The 22,703-nt window shown below is 42.4% G+C and overlaps 1 protein-coding gene across 1 annotated transcript in view; it reads right to left on the bottom strand.

The window, feature by feature from the left end:
- Positions 1 to 22,703, bottom strand: part of cox10 (cytochrome c oxidase assembly factor heme A:farnesyltransferase COX10) — a 40,437-nt gene that overhangs the window by 3,004 nt on the left and 14,730 nt on the right. Inside the window, exon 3 of the mRNA XM_070858178.1 lies at positions 7,130 to 7,362. Coding sequence (XP_070714279.1) covers positions 7,130 to 7,362 — 233 coding nt within the window. The remainder of the gene's footprint in view (positions 1 to 7,129; positions 7,363 to 22,703) is intronic.

The following is a 22,703-nucleotide window of genomic DNA, read 5'->3' as shown; positions in this document are numbered from 1 at the left end:
GAATCTCAACAGTGCACGATGACAATGCAGCATTTCCCTTCTATTTTGTCCCTCTCACTGGCACCTGCAAGGACATCAGGTACCACAATCTGGTGCTGCTATGTTGACTTATTCCTCAATACAAATGTTTCTATGAGCACTAAGTGAGCATGCCACATTTTGTAACTATTGCCAGTAAGGGTAAAAATGTAGAAATGAATGACGAAGGTAGTTCCATCTCCAGGGAGTCGTCAGAGAATCTTACTACACCAGCACCCTTACATCTTCAAAACATGGTAGAACGTTCTTGCTCACGATTATAAGGAAGGACTTTACTTTGTTAATACAACAATGAATATTTGTTTTGTCTGCCTGACTTGAACACATCTCTCAAAGGTAAGTGTCCAAGTTCATTGTCTCATGTAGTTGGACGACTGCAATAATCTATTTATAAAATCCTCAGTAGCTAGAGGTCAATTTCACATTTGATCCTTATTACATCAGATTTAATCTACTTAAAATGTCACAAATGACTGAGAATGATCATAAAATCGTGTACTGTATCAATTGGTTTTAAAATTCATTAAGCAAGCAATAAGATAGCAATGTTTATAGATGTAAATGGTGGAAATAAAAATATAAGGACCTGGGGCAATTTTATGGCATGATATGCATCATTATATTAGTTATATACAGTACAAGGGTCTGCACTCAATTCCACACACAGCAAGCTAACAATCGGCCCTTCAGAGTAAGCACAAAGCTGAGGCAAAGTGTTGCTGCCTCGTGAGGGAGGGAAAACCAAATGCAGCTTCAGTCTAGGCTGATCTTTGTGCTATACCTGGACAGAGATACAACTATCCTTTGTGTGGGGACTGATGTGCAATGTGGGGTAGTGTGGCATAGGCAAGATAAAAAGTAATATATGTCAGCTGGCAAGGGAATTAAAACAAGCATGAACAGAAGATCTAATGGCAAGCTTTGGGAAAATATCAACATTTTGCCTAGGTTTGTGTCACAGCTATACCAATAGGAGGTCCTGAGGACTGGGAGAATTTTATAATATAGCAGAGGATTTCAAAGGGTTTAATTAGGAGGGGGAAAATAAGAGTATGAGAGGAAGCTTGCTGGGAACATAAAAACTGACTGCAAAAGCTTCTATAGATATGTGAAGAGAAAAAGATTAGTGAAAACAAACATAGGTCTCTTGCAATCAGATTCAGGTGAATTTATAATGGGGAACAAAGAAATGGCGGACCAGTTAAACAAATACTTTGGTTCTGTCTTCACGAAGGAAGACACAACTAACCTTCCGCAAATACTAGAGGACCGAGAGTCTAGTGAGAAGGAGGAATTGAAGGAAATCCTTATTAGGCAGGAAATTGTGTTGGGAAAATTGATGGGATTGAAGGCCGCTATCCCCAGGGCCTGATGGTCTGCATCCCAGAGTACTTAAGGAAGTAGCCCGAGAAATAGTGGTTCATTGGTGATCATTTTCCAACAGTCGATCGACTCTGGATCAGTTCCTATGGACTGGAGGGTAGCTAATGTAACACCACTTTCTAAGAAAGGCAGGAGAGAGAAAACAGGTAATTATAGACCGGTTAGCCTGACATCGGTAGTGGGGAAAATGTTGGAATCAATTATTAAAGATGAAATAGCAGCACATTTGGAAAGCAGTGACGAGATCGGTCCAAGTCAGCATGGATTTATGAAAGGGAAATCCTGCTTGACAAATCTTCTAGAATTTTTTGAGGATGCAACTGGTAGAGTGGACAAGGGAGAATCCGTGGATGTGGTGTATTTGGACTTTCAAAAGGCTTTTGACAAGCTCCCACACAAGAGATTGGTGTGCAAAATTAAAGCACATGGTATTGGGGGTAGTATACTGATGTGGATAGAGAACTGGTTGGCAGACAGGAAGTAGAGAGTCGGGATAAACGGGTCCTTTTCAGAATGGCAGGCAGTGACTAGTGGGGTGCCACAGGGCTCAGTGCTGGGACCCCAGCTATTTACAATATACATTAATGATTTGGATGAGGGAATTGAGTGTAACATCTCCAAGTTTGCAGATGACACTATGCTGGGTGGCGGTGTGAGGAGGACGCTAAAAGGCTGCAGGGTGACTTGGACAGGTTAGGTGAGCGGGCAGACGCGTGGCAGATGCAGTATTATGTGGATAAATGTGAGGTTATCCACTTTGGTGGCAAAAACACAAAGGCAGAATATTATCTGAATGGCGGCAGATTAGGAAAAGGGGAGGTGCAACGAGACCTGGGTGTCATGGTACATCAGTCATTGAAAGTTGGCATGCAGGTACAGCAGGTGGTGAAGGCGGAAAATGGTATGTTGGCCTTCATAGCTAGGGGATTTGAGTATAGGAGCAGGGAGGTCTTACTGCAGTTGTACAGGGCCTTAGTGAGGCCTCACCTGGAATATTGTGTTCAGTTTTGGTCTCCTAATCTGAGGAAGGACGTTCTTGCTATTGAGGGAGTGCAGCGAAGGTGCACCAGACTGATTCTCGGGATGACAGGACTGACATATGAGGAGAGACCGGATTGACTGGGTCTGTATTCACTGGAGTTTAGAAGGGTGAGAGGGGATCTCATAGAAACATATTAAAATTCTGGACTGGACAGATGCAGGAAGAATGTTCCCGAAGTTGGGCAAGTCCAAAACCAGGGGACATAATCTAAAGATAAGGGGTAAGCCATTTAGAACTGAGATGAGGAAAAACTTCTTCACTCAGAGTTTGTTAACCTGTGGAATTCCCTACCGAAGAGAGTTGTTGATGCCAGTTCGTTAGATATATTCAAGAGGGAGTTAGATATGGCCTTTACGGCTAAAGGGATCAAGGGGTATGGAGAGAAAGCGGGAAAGGGATACTGAGGTGAATGATCAGCCATGATCTTATTGAATGGTGGTGCAGGCTCGAAGGACCAAATGGCCTACTCCTGCACCTATTTTCTATGTTTCTATGTTAAAACACAGAATTAATTTTATCCTCCCTTTAGTCACCAATATTGAAAATTCCCTAAGCAGGGACATAGATTTTTTTTAAATGGTGACTCGCACAATCCCAAATATATTTTTCTAGTGGTCATAGACCCAGCATTAATAGTTTAATATTGCCATGAAAGCATTGTGAAGGTCTGTAATGAAACTAATACAATACGTTGCAGCAAAGTACAAACCTGTTTCTAATGTATTGGAGCTATGACAGGTCTGTAATTATGGAGTCTAAAGTGTTAACTAGTTCTGTGACCAGCTTTAGAAATCTATTAATTTAGGTCTGTAACAACCCAATTTAAATTTTCCCCTGGTACAATTTCCAATTCTGGTAGCCAAATATTTCAGAGCGGACACAAGTCACCTCAGAAATGCATGGAGTACTAACGGAATTCTAGTTTATATAGTCTTAAGTAACACTTTTTTTGAAACAATTTTTAAAAATTGGCAGAAATAGAATATTTGAGCAATCATAGAATACTATAGATTGAGGAAGAACTTGATGCCTCAGTCAGTGATTATAATTCTTCTCACTCAAGGGATAAAAATAATATTCTGTGATTACTCTTTGACTTTCCTCTTTACAGCTCACAGCACGGAAGTGACAGGATGCATAAGAGTCATTAGCCCTGTTTACATTAGCAGATGGAATGACTATCTGGTCAGTGGGGTTGACTGAGCCTGAAGCTGCCCTGTTTACATTACAGTCTCGGAGCAGGGCAGCTCTGATGACAGATTATGAATTGCATATGCTAGTTTCACTTGGAAATGTGTCAAAGGCTACAATATGTCAGATACTTCCAACAGCATTCAGCTGGCTTCGCTGTTGCTAGGTAGCTCAAAGGCCATCATGGTGAGGCCACATGAGGTAGCAGTTTATATAACACTTATTCTGATGTCAACCTATTACAGAGCACAGCGAAGGAAAATGCTTGTGGTTTCAGAGTGAAGTGATTATACTCCAAATGCTATGCTTATAGCATCATATGAAGTGGAATGTGAGCAAAATCAGCTGAAATTTAATCTTGAATTAAAAAAATATTGTATCTGCTGAATTAGTAGCAGTTTGATATTACTTTATCACATTTATTTCATTTTATAGCAAGCACGAATTCAAACACATATTTTGAACATTAGCTGGATTCATAATCCATGTTCCTCCCCTTCATTTGCTGTCAGTTCTGGTAGTTTTAGTGGAAACAAAATGTATTGTTTAAAAAAATGTTTATACACATTATTGAGGGAGCTCGTCTTGCTGAGAGCCAGTGGTTTAAATGCAGGCAGCTCCACTCAAAATTGCCCACACAATTTAAATAGAGCTCCTGGGGTCACAGCATATGCAAGATATGAATCTGCCCCAAATCTGAATCCATGTTGTATTCACTCTGCAACAAACATTAGAGTTTGAATGTGATTATTGGCAACTAATGGCAAGACCGGGCAGAAGGTCCTTCTTCATTATACTTTAGGCAAAGCAATGCTATTTTCCATGACTGAAAACTGCTGCAACTTTGTGTATCTTTAATGTCTGTAGTAAAACCGTGCTCACTGGAATACCAGTGATCGCAGGCCACCAAGGCTGCACACTGTCTCGTGCTCTTCTGCTGAGCCACCACCCACTACGAGAAAATCTCTTTATCTGATTAACAATTAATGATAAGGGCCATCATGTGTCCACTGGGACCACCTTAGATCAGTATGCTGGGTGGTTTGTGCATTTGTTATAAGCCTTTAATTTGTGTCTCGCCCAATTCCCTAGATTTGGTCCAGCACTGATTGTGACATTTAGCAACAAGTGGGTCAAGTGCATGCTACGATTTGAATTCGTGCCAGGAAACTATTGATTCATTTCAATAGCCGCAGACTTTGTTTTTTTTTACCCAATTAAACCTCGAGGCAGGAAATAGGCACGTTTAGAAACAATCATGGGATGTCCAGTCAGTGAACAATCATGGTGATCCTCACAGGAACAGAGGCCCAATGACATCTGGTATAACCATTCGAATGTGAACTATTTGGTTTAAATCATAAAACAGTTGGCTGTTTCATGCACACCGAACACCCAACCTAGCACTCAGAAGCTACAACCGTGCTAACTGTGGATCTATGATTATGGAGTACAGCCACCTAACTCTATTCAGTTTTAAAAATATGGCTAAATGAATACAAACTAGTAACCATTTTCTGCAATACTGCTTATTTTACTGAAATAAATGCATGTCTGTGTGATTCCCAACAGATCACAAGATAATTATGGATGAGGAAGGCCATTCAGCTATCCTTAGTTCATCCATCCAGAATGACCCTATAAAGACCCCAAGTTTCGACATGATTTGCTCCTGATTTTTAGGAGCAACTGGTGTAGAACGGAGTATCTTAGAAATCGGAATTCTCGCCATTTAGTTTGCTCCAGTTCTAGTCAGTTAGAACAGTTTCACTTTGGAACAGAATTTATTTTTCAAAAGGGGGCGTGTCCGGCCACTTACACCTGTTTTCAAAGTTTCATCAGTGAAAACTTACTCCAAACTAACTTAGAATGGAGCAAGTGAAGATTTTTCTACGCTCGAAAAAACCTTGTCTATACTTTAGAAAATCAGGTGTAGGTTACAAATCAGGCATAGGGAATGGGGGGGGGGGTTTAAAGGGAAGTTTACAAACATTAAACACTTCAGTTTTACAAATAAAGAGCCATCATCAATAATAAATGATAAAAACATCAATAAATCAATCAAAAAAAATTTTATAAGAAATAATTTTTAAAAAAATCAATAAATAAAACATTTTCTACTTACCGACTGCAGCACCGGGAGCCCTCCAACAGCGTGCTGGGATGCCCCCCCCCCAGTGTGTCTCTGTCAGTGTCTCTATCTGTTTGTCTGTGTGTGTCTCTCATTCTCTGTCTGTCAGTGTCTGTGTTTCTGACAGCGAGGGGAGGGGGAGGAGGGGGGTAGAGGGAGAGAGGGGGGGGAACAGAGGGAAGGAAGGGGGAGAAGGAAGGAGGAGAAGGGGGGAAAGGAGATGGGGGAAAGGAGATGGGGGGAAAGGAGATGGGGGGAAAGGAGATGGGGGGAAAGGAGATGGGGGGGGAAAGGAGATGGGGGAGGGAGGCTGAACAGGCCGGGCCCGAGACTTCGGGCAGGGCCCGTCCCCAGCACCAGATTTTACAGGTAGGTGGCGTTGGGTCGGGTCGGGGTTGGTGGTGGGAGGGAGGTCGGTTCGGTTCGGGGGGAGAGGGAGGTCAGATCGGGTCCAGTCCGGGGGGTCGGGTCGGGGGGGGGGGGGGGGGGGGAAGCGGGAGTCGGTCGGTGTCGGGTCCGGTCCAGGGGCGGCGGGGGGGGGGGGGGGGGGGGGGAAAGCGGGAGTCGGGTCAGTGTCGGGTCGGGTCCGGAGGCGGAGGGCGGGAAGCGGGAGTCGAGTCGGGTTGGGAGGAAGCAGGAGCTGGCCGTGGGAGGAGCCTTATTCACGCAGCCCAATGAGGCCATTGGGCCAGGGCTAGGGGCTGCGTGCTTCGGCCCCTCCCACACAGTTTTGGGCGCCTGGAGCTACTGCACATGCGCGCCCACTGTAGCACACATGTGCAGAGGTCCCGGTACTGTTTTCAGTGCAGGGACCTGGCTCCGCCCCCTACAGCTCCTGCTGCGCTGCGCCGAGCTGCAAACGACCTGCAGGGAGCTGGAGAATACGGAAGTTTTTTTTAGGTGCACTTTGTGGCGTGAAAAACGGGCGTCCAGGTCGGGACTGCGCCGTTCTCGGCGCGGCTCGAAACTTGGGCCCAATGTGCCTCCACTACAGCATCTAATTGGTTCATAAATGATTCTGGGTTTTTGCTCTATCTGGAAGTACAATCCATGTGCTGAACACTCTCTAGGTTGAAGAAAAGATTCCTGATACAAGATCTAGTTGTGCTCTTAAATTATTCAACACTACAATGTTTGGCTATTTCTACCTGCCATGAACTAATGAACAGTTGTGCCCAGTTGTGGGCAAAATATTGCTTTTCCTGCTGATCCTAAAATGATGCTTCATTTTTACAGTTGATACAGACGATGAGTTTGTAGGAAATCAAACCTATTGTACGTTCAGTGCACAGCCTTCCATTTCCCAGCGAGCTTTTGTAGGACAGACTGTGTAAAGGACTTACCTGCACTAATGCTGCCAGTGGCTGCTGTCCAACCCATGACTGGGGGAATGGCTCCAACCACGGAGCCTACCCAGGTGTTAAGGATGCTCAACCGTTTCATTGGGGTGTAGCAGCATGTGTAGAGGAAAATGTTAAAGGCTCCCAAAGCTCCAGTCAGTGGGTTAATTCCAAGGGTCAACAGTGCGAGACCAGGCACGCTGCAGGCGATTGCAAAGGACACTGCATGGAGAGGACTGAGGGTTTAAAAAAAACACATAAATCAGCAAATTGGATACATTATGCTGCTTACACAATTGCAACAGGTTTCCAGAAAAAAAAATACTGGTCAGTCAATGCTGTTCTACAATTTCATTGCTTAAGATTTCAGCGTTGCACTTAAGCATCTACATACCAAATGGAAAGGTTGCCTGCTCTCTCCCCCCGCACAGCCCCACCCGACAACCATGCTGTTATACTCAAGTCACTGGAGCACATTTATGTCAGCTACTTCTGTCTAGTCTGCAATTAGGAATGTCTGAATCTGCCACATACTTTGAGTTTATGTTGGGATAAATATTAATTTGCGTGTTGATGGGTGGATATGGTGGAATTTAACTAATTTCTTTTTCTGCAAATTGCCTACAATAAAAACAATTTAAAGCTAACTTACAGGTTTTCTTTTTAAGCTTCTAAAATTAAATGCAGCACAAGTCTGCAAGAGCCATTGGAATAGAAAATTAGAGGAAGGTGTTTTACACAGGCTATTTAATGACCTGCCTGAACATGACAAATATTGCCATATGTAAGACTGACTGGATACTAACGCAACAGTGATTAACTGAATTATAGATACTTTCCAAATGGAGGTATTCATCGTACATCATGCTTGTTTATTTATACCAAAATATATTTAAATTATACTTGTAACTCCAAGAAAATCAACATTATCTTGTGGAAATATAATTTTAATTTCCATTGAAGTGATACAAGAAAGGTTCCTGTATGTTCAAGGAACCGATGGTAGTTCTCCCGATATCTCGATGAGTTTACTAAGTGAGTAGCTGAGCCATATGGGCAAGGAAGATTCCAGGATCAATCCCCCTTTTGTGCAGAGGTAGCTGATGCCAGCTTGCTACAGTGGAACTGTTCGCACTGCTCATTGCCACCCAGCGAACCATAGTGAAAGTAGCTATGTTTGGGTGTTAGTTGAGGACACGATCCAGATCGGCTATGAGCCCCTGCAGTCGGACGCCTGTTCACAGTTACCGCTGAGACCCATGCTTGGGTGGAGTACTGGAATGCAACTAGCTTTTATCAGGAGGAAAAAACAAATATTAAAAATACAAGGGACCTAAAATCACTGTTGATTTGTGACTTTTACAGCACAGCCCCACTGTGGCAAGCAAATTGCTCCTGAGTTCACTATAGGTTTGGAAAGCTGATTCATAGCAGTGCCCCCAAAACCTCATCCAAGTTCCTTTGAATCAGTGATGTGAATCCCCTGGAGATTGCAACGTCATAATGTTTGTGTGGTGACATCATGACTTGGAGCCCAAAGACCCTGTTATTCAACGTTTTGTTGTTAGTGATGTAATTAAGCTGGTTGAACAGGGCAAAAATATTTTGCTGGGGCAAAAATATTTTCACAAAAGTCAGCTGGAGTTGGAGCATATGTGATGTCATCATCCTATCACTGACATTCACCCCATTCACCTCCTGAACCTGAACTACACAAGACTGTGTTTACACTGTAGTCTGCAGTTCAATGTGAAACCTTCAAGTGACAGAGATTCCACTTGAGTCTGGAGCTCGATGTGACCTCAAATTGCTTCACTGCCATGCTGAAGTTGGTGTGTGTTAATGTACATCTTTGGATGATAGATTTAGTACCGCATGCACTTATGTACCTTAAAAATAAGTACAGAATTATATGGCTTTATTAGATAAATCAATTTATGAGTCTTGTATGCAGGCTTGTTACTCAGTCATAATATGTTCTCCATATAACATACTATTTAAACATATTATTTCCCTACATTATACCACTGACTGCACTTCAAAAAAATCATTGGCGGTGATGTGCTTTGGGATGTGTTAAGGTCAGAAAAGATGCTGTGTAAATGTACGTTTTTTTTTAATTGAGTTTTAGTCTGTCCTTTACGTACTGCAAAATGTACACAGGGCGGATTTATGAACAGTGATACAGTTTATGACAATAAACTAAGTTGATATATCTTCATTTTAATTTCACTAAGGTGGATATAACTACGAAGTAATAAACACACTCATGTTCCACACAAGGCAAGGGAAATTCAATATTACACATAAAAATTAAGGAAGATTTTGACATATTATCTAAAGCCGAACAGAGCAGTTTGAAACTAAAGAAACCATTTTGAAGGGATTCCAAGAAGCTGCCTGCTTTCACACACTGTTTGACCACAGATTGCGGCACAAATCTCAACACTTTTTCCGACGGCCTGGTTCTTTCATTGTAAAACAAGTAGTTGAACATGGAAAGTAACAGAGTGTGGGCTTAATGAAACAAAGAAATAGAGGCTGCAGAGCTCTCTTCTGTGGTAAATGTTGATGACAGTATCTTTTACAAAGGTTTCTTGGGGGCAGATGGTGTTGCTTCACAATTGCGTAGTGTGAACAGGTTCTGGTGCACAGCCAGGCGTGATTCCCTATCCATCATCCCGGACATCGCCAGGAACATTGTGGAGTTTCACCAACCTGTCAAGTCAGGATGGCAAGCAACTTTCAGCAAGTGAAGGATGGGCACAGAGTGCTGCGATGATAGAAACTCAGTTCATTCAGGGCAGCCACTTATCCTTTATCCTGCAAGATTCCACAACTCTCAGCAGGGGGAATGTTAACTTTTGAACCACCAGACAGTCAAGCAACACTTCAACCCACTTAATAACAGATTTTTACACCTGTAAGCACTTAACAGCAGGGCCGGCTGCAATGCAGCACTTTTAAAGTTTGCCTTTTCAAAAGCTTTCTCCCTTAAAGCTAGAAGTGAAATTTGGTTTCTAGATCAGTGAATACTAAACCCGTGTGAAAGATCTGTATACATTTTGATAAAACATTAAAATTCGATGTGAAAAGTTTGCAATTTCAGTGCTGCATTAAGGGAGAGCCACAGGGATGGGATAAGTGAAGGGGAAAAAAAATCTCATGTAAAAAGTCAATTAGAGCCATTGCTGAGCTAGGGTGCTGGCAAAATCGTGGAGCTGGGAGCAGATAGCTTGTTCACTCTTTTGCCTGGGGAATACTGTGCAAAACTGAAGGAACCGATGGGAGAGGAGGAGGGAAAATCTAAAAGTTAGAAGTTTTGAATAGCTCATTTTGTTTTAAATGAAATCTTTTGCTTGTTCGATCTGAAGTCACACTTATGGTAACTCCTGGTGGCTGACTTGCTCTGCCAAAGCACACGTAATACCATTGGAGGAACGACACATCGAGCTGGATCATTTACGTTAAAAAAACAATTCCATACATTCACACAGGATTTTTTTTAATGCAGTTTGGCTATCAGACTTTCAACTGTCAATCCACATTTAAGGCCAACTTCCAATAGTCTACAGTACTGCTATTATATCGAACGGATAACATGAACTATAGTTACTGAAATGATTTGCTGAGTCCTGCATGCGTAGATTAACACTCAAAGCAGGGCTAAGCACTGTGCAATTACAGTTTTTCCTGAGGTCTGCAAAGGCTCATTTTTAAATGCCTTCCATCCTATCCATCTGTGCTGCATTCATGATGTCTGTAATTGAGACAGATAACTGGATTAGTGTGTGTAGGGGATAATATTTTCTACAAATACAAATGGATGTGGAATAGAAGTCTTTGATTACATAGAAGGCATGTCTGACATCAGGCAGATGTGGAAAGATTTAAATGCAAAAATATCAGTTAAGAGGAATAGTGTAACAACGCTAGGGAGCGAATGGTCAACTGAATGATTCATCCCCCCCCCTACACCAAATAAAAGAGTTTTCAAGATCCAGCACTGCCCACTTCTTAATGGAAAGCAGATTGGACTGAGTTCCTATCCTCAGAAGAATCTCTCGTCTAGCTTCTCCTCAAAGAACTCTTGTAACAGGCATGTATGTGGTACTAGTTTTCTATTCAATTAAATACTTCATGCAAATATAATCTGAAAATCTTTAAATTCTACATGCAATTGACTGACCAGAATAAAAATAAACAGCACAGACTTAATGAATAAAGTACGATTTGAGAAATGTGTCAACCTACTGTATTCAGTGCTTATGGCTGCGGGATGGGATTCAACTTGAAAGTGGAGGAAGTGTTTGCAGCAAACATTAACAATATTTTTAATAGCTTCATAAATCATTTTTTCAATAAGGTTGATCTGTTCTTCAATAAATCACTCTCAAGCATCAAAACAATGGGTTATGAAATGTGCCCTTATGGGAATAATGAGCACATTTATCAAAGTTGGTAAAATAATTTCCTACTTATTTTGCTTTTAATGTTTACTTTCTTCCAAAGAAGTATATGCAGATGTTACTTAAGTATGCAGTTGAACAATAAGAGTACTTCAGGACAGCACGATGGTGTTGCACATTGAATGTGGTAAAGAAAGAACTTGCATTTATATAGCACCTTTCACAACATCAGGATTTCCCACTGTGCTTCACAGCCAATGAAGTAATCATGGAATGGTTACAGCATGGAAGGCGGCTATTCGGCCCGTGGAGCCCATGCCCGACTCTCAGCTAGTCCCACTCCCCCGCCCTTTCCCTTTAGCCCTGCAATTTTTTTTCCTTCAGATACTTATCCAACTGCCAGATAAAATTGAGTCTGCCTCCATCACCCTTTCAGGCAGCGTATTCCAGCTCTTAACCACTCACTGTGTAAAAATGTTTTTTCTTACATCGTCTTTGGCTCTTTTGCCAATCACCTTAAATCTGTGTCCTCTGGTTCCTGGCCCTTCTGCCAATGGGAACGGTTTCTCTCTATCTACTCTGTCCAGACCCCTCATGATTTTGAACACCTCTATCAAATCTCCTCTCAATCTTCTCTGCTCCAAGCAGAACAACCCCAACTTCTCCAGTCTATCAACATAACTGAAGTCCCTCATCCCTGGAATCATTCTCGTAAATCTTTTCTGCACCTTCTCTAAGGCCTTCACATCCTTCCTAAAGTGTGGTGCCCAGAATTGGACACAGTATTCCAGTTGGGGCTGAACCAGTGTTTTATACAGGTTCATCATAATTTCCACACTTTTGTACTCTACACCTCTATTCACGAAGCTTTTCTAAATGCTTTCTCAACCTGCCCTGTCACCTTCAACGATTTATGCACATATACCCCCGGGCCTCTGTTCGTGCACCCACTTTAGGATTGTACCATTTAATTTCTGTCCTCTCCTCATTCTTTCTACCAAAATGCATCACTTCACACTTTTCTGTGTTAAATTTCATCTGCTCATTTCACCAGCCGGTCTATGTCTTCGTGAAGTCTATCACTCTCCTTCTCACTGTTCTCTATACTTCCAAGTTTTGCGTCATCTGCAAATTTTGAAATTGTGCTCTGTACACCCACGTCCAAGTCATTAATATTTATCAAGCAAAGCAGTGGTCCTAGTACAGATCCCTGGGGAACACCACTGTATACTTTGCTCCAGTCTGAAAAACAACCGTTCACCACTATTCCCTGTTTCCTGTTACTTAGCCAATTTTGTATCCAGGTTGCCACTGCCCCTTTTATTCCATGGGCTTCAATTTTTCTAGCAAGCCTATTACATGACACTGTGTCGAACGCCTTTTGGAAATCCATGTACACTACGCCAACCACATGGCCCTCATCAACCCTCTCTGTTACCTCATCAAAAAACTTGATCAAGTTGGTTAAACACGATTTGCCTTTAACAAATCTTTGCTGGCTTTCCTTAATTAATCCACACCTATCCAAGTGACTGTTAATGTTGTCCCTGATTACTGTTTCTAAAAGCTTCCCCACTACCGAGGTTAAACTGACCGGCCTGTAGTTTACACTCTTTCTTGAACAATGGTGTAACATTTGCAATTCCCCAGTCCTCTGTCACCACCCGCTTATCTATGGAGGATTGGATTATGGCCACTACCTCTGCGATTACCGCCCTCAATTCCCTCAGCATCCTACAAATTATCCCATCCATTCCTGGTGATTTATCTACTTTAAGTACAGCCAGCCTTTCTAATACCTCTTTTTTTTCTCAATTTTTATTCTATCAAGTGTCTCCACTACCTCCTCCTTCACTATGTCTATAGCAGCGTCATCCTCCTTGGTGAAGACAGAGGCAAAGTCCTCATTTAGTACCTCTGCCAAACCCTCTGTCTCCATGCATAGGTCTCCTTTTTGGTCCTTAATCGGCCCCACCCCTCCTCTTACTACTCATTTGCTATTTATATGCCTATAGAAGACTTTGGATTATCTTTTATGTTAGCTACCATTCTATTCTTATACCCTCTCTATGCCCCTCTTACTTTCTTTTTCACTTCTCCTCTGACCTTTCTATATATAGCCTGATTCTCAGATATATTTGCAACTTGACATCCGTCATATGCACTCTTTTTCTGTTTCATCATCCAGGGAGCTCTGACCTTAGTTGCCCTATCTTTCCCTCTCGTGGAAATGTACCTCGACTGTACCCGAACGATTTCCTCTTCAAAGGCAGCCCATTGTTCAACTACAGTTTTGCCTGCAAATCTTTGATTCCAGTTTACCCGGGCCAGATCCGTTCTCATTCCTCTGAAATTGACCTTCCCACAATTAAACATTTTTACTCTTGATTGCTCGCTGTCCTTTTCCATAGCTAATCTAATCCTCATGATACTTTGATCACTGTTATCTAACTGTTCACCTACTGACACTTGCTCCACTTGACCTACCTCATTCCCCAGAACCAGATCCAGCAATGCCTTCTCCCTCGTCGGGCTGGAAACATAATGATCAAGTAAGTTCTCCTGAGCACACTTCAGAAAATCTTCCCCGTCTCTGCCCTTTACATTATTACGATCCCTGTCTATATTAGGATAGTTGAAGTCCCCCATTATTACTACTCTATAGTTCTTGTACCTCTCTGTAAGTTCTCTGCAAATTTGCTCTTCCATATCTTTACCACTATTTGGTGGTCTATAGAACACACCTAGTCGTGTAATGGCACCTCTATTATTTCTTAACTCTAACCATATAGATTCTGCCCCTGACCCCACCAGGACATCCTCCCTCTCTAGCACTGTAACATTCTCCTCAATACTGTCACATTACCTCCTAACTTTCCTGAACACCTTATAACCAGGAATATTTAATACCCAATTCTGCCCTTTTTTGAGCCAGGTCTCAGTTATTGCCCGATCATCATATTCCCATGTGGCTATTTGTGCATGCAGCTCACTTACTTTGTTTACTATGCTTCGTGCGTTCACATACATACACTACAAACCTATCTTAGACCATCCCGTGTTCTCTCTTAGTTGGACCTCACCTATTACCTTACTATTACTTACTTTAGTGCTCTCTACCTCTCCCAATCCTTTGAGCACTTTATTTCTCCTTTCTAATGTTACATCCTGGTGCCCATCCCTCAAATTTTTGAAGTGCAATCACTGTTGTAATGTCAGGAAACGTGACAGCCAATTTGTGCACAGCAGACTCCCACAAGCATTAATAGATAAATGACTCAATTATCTGCTTTGGTAATGTTGCTTGACAGATAAATAATGGCCAGGTTACTGGGGGCACTCTGTTGCATTTCTTTGATTAATGTCATGGGATCTTTTACATCCACCTGAGAGAGAAGACGGGGTTTCGATTTAACATCTCATCCAAATGATGCCATCTCTGACCTCAGTAGTGCGTTAAGTTGCCAGCCTTAATTCTGTGTTTGCGTCTCTGGAGTGGGGCTTGAACCCACAATCTTCTGACTTAGAAGCAGGTGCCAGAGCAGGAAAAGTTGGTAATACATGTACGAGACCAAAAAGAAAATCATTGGAATTGGTACAGTAGGAATTACACTCCCAATTACAGACAGATCCAGCCAAGTATTCAAATATCTAAAGGTGGCAGCAAGGAAAATCCCAATCAGGTACAGTGACCACATATGAAGCACTGGGACTCCTAAAATAATGACTTACAGCTTTGGTTAACTGTGCATAGCTTCTGGTTGAACACACAAGAGTAAAACAGGCTATTTGAAAAGTATTAGGCAGTCATGAATAATAGGTTTCCTATTTAAACTTTCAAGTTAACAATGACTGAAGAAATCAGTATTACATTTTCATTGCTAAATTGGCTATGAAATCTAACTTCACTGATTCAGACTAACGCAAAACCAAAAGTCCATCATGTCTCCTTCTTTCGTATGGTAGTAGCAAAAAATAAATTATCAATATCTAAGTCACATATTCAGGCCAAAGCTTCCGGTGTAACAGCGTGGATATCTTGTAAGCGGCCACGAATTTCCTCTGAGGACAGTGTTCGATGATGTGCTCCAGGAGTGATTAGGAGCTCTACAGTTGCATGATGAGGATGATTTAATCTTCCATCTATGGAGAAGGTGGAAGCATCCAACACGACCGGTTCTGAGGCAGTTGATGGTTGTCCACTGTTTGCGAGGAAGGTTTGATCCTTCAGATTGTACAGTGGGTCCTCTATAAGGAATCCATTTGGCATGTTAACAGTTCTTCCAAGCATTTCGCCATCAGTCATTAAGGCTGATCACTGAATAGCTTTGGCAAAGGTCCAAAATGACCACCTAGATTTGAGATGGGTTGACGGTAGATTGGTCAAGTCGGCCTGGATCAGCATGTCTTTGCTGGTGTAGCGGTTGTATTCTCTGTAGACTGCATATTCGTGGCATAGGGATGGTGGTTCGATGTTTGCAAGCACGGGCAGCCAAAGTGTTGGTGTCAATATTGAGGCTCATTATCAATCCCAGTCCAATTTGCCTACTGCGAATGCAGTACAAGTGAGCGCCGCACCTCTAGACAAGCTGTTTCAGTACAGCTACAACACTGGCATCTACCCGACAATGTGGAAAACTGCCCAAGTATGTCCTGTCCACAAAAAGGACAAATCCAATCCGGCCAATAACCACCCCATTAGTCTACTCTCAATCATCAGTAAAGTGATGGAAGGTGTCGTCAACAGTGCTATCAAGCAGCACTTACTCACCAATAACCTGCTCACGATACCCAGTTTGGGTTCCGCCAGGACCACTTGGCTCCAGACCTCATTACAGTCTTGGTCCAAACATGGACGAAAGAGCTGAATTCCAGAAGTGAGGTGAGTGTGACTGCTCTTGACATCAAGGCAGCATTTGACCGAGTGTGGCATCAAGGAGCCCTAGTAAACTTGAAGTAAATGGGAATCAGGTGGAAAACTTTCCACTGGCTGGTGTCATATCTAGCACAAATGAAGATGGTTGTGGTTGTTGTTGTTGGAGGTCAATCATCCCAGTCCCAGGACATTGCTGCAGGAGTTCCTCAGGGCAGTGTCCTAGGCCCAACCATCTTCAGCTGTTTCATCAATGACCTTCCCTCTATCATAAGGTCTGAATTGGGGATGTTCGCTGATGATTGCAGTGTTCAGTTTCATTTGCAACTCCTCAGAAAATGAAGCAGGCCGTGCCTGCATGCAGCAAGACCGAAACAAATCCCCCACCATCAACATCCTGGAGGTCACCATTGACCAGAAACTTAACTGGACCAGCTACACAAATAATGTACTGACAAGAGCAGGTCGGAGGCTGGGTATTATGCGGCGAGTGTCTCACCTCTTGACTCCCCAAAGCCTTTCCACCATCTACAAGGCACCAGTCAGGAGTGTGATGGAATACTCTCCATTTGCCTGGATGAGTGCAGCTCCAACAACACTCAAGAAGCTTGACACCATCCAGTACAAAGCAGCCCGCTTGATTGGCACCCCATCCACCACCTTAAACATTCACTCCCTCCACCACCGTGGCTGCAGTGTGTACCATCTACAAGATGCACTGCAGCAACTCACCAAGGCTTCTTCAGCAGCACCTCCCAAACCCACGACCTCTACCTCTACCACTTAGAAGGACAAGGGCAGCAGGTGCATGGAAGCACCATCACCTGCAAGTTCCCCTCCAAGTTACACACCATCCTGACTTGGAAATATAGCGCCGTTCCTTCATTGTTGCTGGGTCAAAATCCTTGTACTCCCTCCCTAACAGTGAGTTCTTTCACTACAAGACTGCAGCGGTTCAAGGCAGCGGCTCACCTTCCTTCTCGAGGGCAATTAGGCATGGGCAATAAATGCTGGCATTGCCAGTGATGCCCACATCCCGAAAATACTGAAATAATTTGAGTTGGTATTTGGAGGAATTTTAGCTTCGAAGCTATCCCATATTAATGATCAGATTAGACTACCTTGCTCAGCAGTCAGTGAAACAACGCAAAGTGTAAATTGAGGACTGATATCAGCAACTTCTTCACAAGAGTAATCAACACGTAGAATGGCCTTCTGGATAGAGCAGTGGAATTAAAATCCCTGCAACCATTTACAAAACAACTGGATTCTGCAATAGGGGACCATTGTAGGGACTTTCTCAATGAATCAACTAATGGGGTCAAATGGTATTCCTCGCCCATGTTTATCTTGTGAAACTGGCATATTTTTGAAACATCTATTGTTTCTGCTGTTTAAGAAGGCTATGCAAACTTTGTTTGAAGAATTCTAACACGCAAATTTTCTGAAACAGATTGAATCACTGCACTAAACAGTTCATCCAACTATTTTATTTCTGAAGGGGTGGGGATAGAGGGGGAAAAGCGATATTCTGCACCCAGGGCGCTGAAAATCCAAAATTAGAACAAATCCCCCTTTTAAAGGCAGTGAGAGTTGGAGGAACAGGTTGCAGCTCAAGAGATCAAATAGACAGCAACATGCTTTTAAAGGAGAATAATGAGGGCTAGTGTAAAAGGTAAGATCAATGGAACGAACGTGCCATGGAAACCATCAAACCGAGCTGTCTAATCATGGAGGTGGAGGAAAAGACTCAATGATAACAGCAATAGCTCGGCACTGAATAATATATTAATGGCATTTCGCCATTTAAATCTAAATCAGCAAGGTTTAATTAAGTAAAATCTAAATTTTTTTTGTGGTTAAGGTTTTTGAATATTATTTAGATGAATTTAAACTACAAGTATAGTATTGGTTCACAGTGATGTTTGCTTCGTGCTGAACGTCTAGATCTTAATTACAGAATTAGGGTCTGACCTGACTCTGGGCGATCTCACTCTGGTGTCAGGTTAAGCCCTGACCTTGGATTTAGGCTGCTGCTATACGACAAGAGTAGAATGGTGTGAAGCAAAGCTACTGTAAATTAACTTTACAGTAATAGTTTAAAAGCACCCTTAAATTGTATTAGCTTCAGGATTTAATATTTATCGATCATTTAATGGTGTTTTGAGTTCTACGAAGGAAAACACAGGATCAATATTGGGGTCCAGCAAATGCATTGCATTAAAGAGATATTTCACAACTCTCAAGAAAAATATATTCCAGTAAGGAGGAAAGGGTGCTAGAGAAAAGAAAGCCATCCATGGCTAACTAAAGAAATTAACGATGGTATCCAATTAAAAACAAGGGCATACAAAGTGGCCAAAACTAGTGGGAGGACAGAAGATTGGGAAGCTTTTAAAAGCCAGCAAAGAATGACTAAAAAAATGATTAAGAAAGGGAAGATATACCATGAAAGTAAACTAACACAAAATATAAAAACAGATAGCAAGAGTTTCTATAGGTATATAAAAAGAAAAAGAGTGGCTAAAGTAAATGTTGATCCCTTAGAGGACGAGACCGGGAATTAGTAATGGGGAACACAGAGGTTGCAGAAACTCGCAACAAGTATTTTGTATCAGTTTACGGTAGAGGACACTAACAATATTCTAACAGTAGATAGTCAAGGGGCTATAGGGGGGAGGAACTTAACACAATCACAATCACGAAGGAGGCGGTCTCAGTAAGATAATGGGACTAAAGACAGATCAATCCCCTGGACCTGATGGCTTGCATCCTAGGGTCTTGAGAAGTAGCTGCAGGGATTGTGGATGCGTTGGTTGTAATTTACCAAAATTCCTTGGATTCTGGGGAGGTCCCAGAAGATTGGAAAACTGCAAATGTAATCCCCCTATTTAAACAAGCAGGCAGACAAAAAGCAGGAAACTATAGACCTGTTAGCCTAACATCTGTGGTTGGGAAAATGTTGGAGTCCATTATTAAAGAAGCAGTAACAGAACATTTGGAAAAGCAAAATTTGGTCAGGCAGAGTCAGCATGGATTTATGATGGGGAAGTCATGTTTGACAAATTTGCAGGAATTCTTTGAGGCTGTAATGAACAGGGTGGATAAAGGGGAACCAGTGAATGTGGTGTATTTGGACTACCAGAAGGCATTTGACAAGGTGTCACATAAAAGGCTACTGCACAAGATAAAAATCACGGGGTTGGGGGTAATGTATTAGCATGGATAGAAGATTGGCTAACAAACAGAAAACAGAGAGTCGGGATAAATGGTTCATTCTCTGGTTGGCAATCAGTGGATAAATGTGAGGTTGTCCACTTTGGTGGTAAAAACAGGAAGGCAGATTATCTGAATGGTGACAGATTAGTAAAAGGGGAGGTGCAACTAGACCTGGGTGTCATGGTACATCAGTCATTGAAAGTTGGCATACAGGTACAGCAGGCGGTGAAGAAGGCAAATGGCATGTTGGTCTTCATAGCAAGAGGATTTGAGTATAGGAGCAGGGAGGTCTTACTACAGTTGTAAAGGGCCTTGGTGAGGCCACATCTTGAATATTGTGTACAGTTTTGGTCTCCTAATCTGAGGAAGGACATTCTTGCTATTGAGGGAGTGCAGCGAAGGTTCACCAAACTGATGCCCGGGATGACAGGACTGACATATAAAGACAGAATAGATCGACTAGGCTTATACTCAATGGAATTTAGAAGAATGAAAGGGGATCTCATAGAAACATATAAAATTCTGACGGGATTGGACAGGTTAGATGCAGGAAGAATGTTCCCGATGTTGGGGAATTCCACAACCAGGGGTCACAGTCTAAGGATAAGGGGTAAGCCATTTCGGACCGAGATGAGGAGAAACTTCTTCACTCAGAGAGTTGTGAGCATGTGGAATTCTCTACCACAGAAAGTTGTTGAGGCCAGTTCATTAGATATATTCAAAAGGGAGTTAGATGTGGCCCTTATGGCTAAAGGGATCAAGGGGTATGGAGAGAAAGCAGGAATGGGGTACTGAAGTGCATGATCAGTCATGATCATATTGAATGGTGGTACAGGCTCGAAGGGCTGAATGGCCTACTCCTGCACCTATTTTTTATGTTTCTATGTAACGAGTGGGGTGCCGCAGGGATCAATGCTGGGACCCCAACTATTTACAAACTATATTAATGACTTGGAAGAAGGGCTTGAGTGTAACGTAGCCAAGTTTGCTGATGATACAAAGATGGGAGGAAAAGCAATGTGTGAGGAGGACATAAAAAATCTGCAAAAGGACTTAGACAGGCTAAGTGAGTGGGCAAAAATTTGGCAGATGGAGTATAATGTTGGAAAGTGTGAGGTTATGCACTTTGGCAGAAAAAAAACAAAGAGCAAGTTATTATTTAAATGGAGAAAGATTGCAAAGTGCTGCAGTACAGTGGGACCTGGGGGTTCTTGTGCATGAAACACAGGATAGCATGCAGGTAGAGCAAGTGATCAGGAAGGCCAATGGAATCTTGGCCTTTATTGCAAAGGGGATGGAGTATTTAAGCAGGGAAATCTTGTTACAGCTGTACGGTATTGGTGAGGCCACACCTGGAATACTGCGTGCAGTTTTGTTTTCCATATTTACGAAAGGATATGCTTGCTTTGGAGGCAGTTCAGAGAAGGTTCACTAGCTTGATTCTGGGGATGAGAGGGTTGACTTATGAGGAAAGGTTGAGTAGGTTGGGCCTCTACTCTTTGGAATTCAGAAGAATGAGAGGTGTTCTTATCGAAACGTATAAGATTATGAGGGGGCTTGACAAGGTGGATGCAGAGAGGATGTTTCCACTGGTGGGGGAGACTAGAACTAGAAGGCCTGATCTTAGAATAAGGGACCGCCCATGTAGAACTGAGATGAGGAGAAATTTCTTCTCTCAGAGGGTTGTGAATCTGTGGAATTCACTGCCTCAGAGAGATGTGGAAGCTGGGACATTAAATAAATTTAAGACAGAAATAGACAGTTTCTTAAATGATAAGGGGATAAGGGATTATGGGGAGTGGGTGGGGAAGTGCAGCTGAGTCAATGATCAGATCAGCCATGATTTTATTGAATGGCGGAGCAGGCTCGAGGGGCCGTATGGCCGCATGGCCTACTCCTGCTCCTTGATCTTATGTTCTTACTATGCAACATTGTAGCATTTAAATCTATGATTACCCTTGTTGTAAGCTGCCTATTTGAGCTGTGCTGAAAAGGTGATGCAGGAAGCAGAGGCAAAGGGAAGGAGCGAAAATTGAACAATGAGCCCTAGTTCAAAAGAGGTATTTGAAAAGACCTGGAAGCAGGAGATAACCATTTTTTGGGGTGTGAGTGAAGAGAAGTACATTAATAGATGCATTGCATTACTCACAAAAATGTTTTTAGAATTCGCAGCTAATGACATGAATCTAACAATCATAAACATCAACCTAAATCAAAGGACTCAACATTTAGGCTGAGTTGCAATAGTAGTGGAAATGTTTATGAAATAAATGGCACTGGAACCAAAAAGGAAAGAGAATGTTCACAACAGGGTGTTTAATTTAACATACAGGCTATAGCCAATGAAATTAAAAGCCATTTCTCTGAATATACTCTACACAGCTCTTATTTGAAAGACATTAGAATGCTAGCCTGTAGGCACTTATATGTGATGGGGTGTATAAGTAGAATGTACCTGGCAAATAGGAAGGATACAAATGATAACCACGGTTTGCAAATGATGGGTTCAGTCGGGGCGACAACAGTACCAAGTTTGATGTATGCAATGGATACTCCGTATAGTGCATGCAAGATGCAAGATGATGGGGATGAAGGTGGCATGTTTGATGAGTTTTATCAGTGTGTAATGGCTTCAGTCGGAAGGATGAAGCTGGCAGTTTTGGATGTGCATTGGACCAGGTAGGAAGGACAATGCTGATAGGTTTAATTTGTGTAGCAGAGGAGAGTCATTAACCTTCTCCTTCAAATGTGGGAGGGAAAGTATTCTCCTTGACAAGTTAGGTTTAAAAATTTGTTTAAAAAGTCTGCTACTTTGGAGAAATTTGATCTATAATATTTTTGACGTAGTTCCACAGAGGACCTATAATTTCAAGTGTCATATCGACGTGGGTAGCTAAAGGCTTTATCAGAATGTGTCTCCAAAGAATCCCGAATCTCTTCCAGCTATGAATGCCATTTGGGACCTATCTGACCAGCAGTGACGTTTACTGACTTAAATACTTAGCAGAACACAGGATAATTACTCGTTGAGCATCTCTGGGGGGAGGCCGAGTGCTGAAATAGCAGGTGCCATGGA

This window comes from Pristiophorus japonicus, chromosome 16 (genome assembly GCF_044704955.1).
Source record: "Pristiophorus japonicus isolate sPriJap1 chromosome 16, sPriJap1.hap1, whole genome shotgun sequence".
In the NCBI taxonomy this organism is placed as follows: Eukaryota; Metazoa; Chordata; class Chondrichthyes; family Pristiophoridae; genus Pristiophorus; species Pristiophorus japonicus.
The sequence above is the reverse complement of the archived record's forward strand: the minus strand, read 5'-3'. Positions and strand labels throughout refer to the sequence as shown.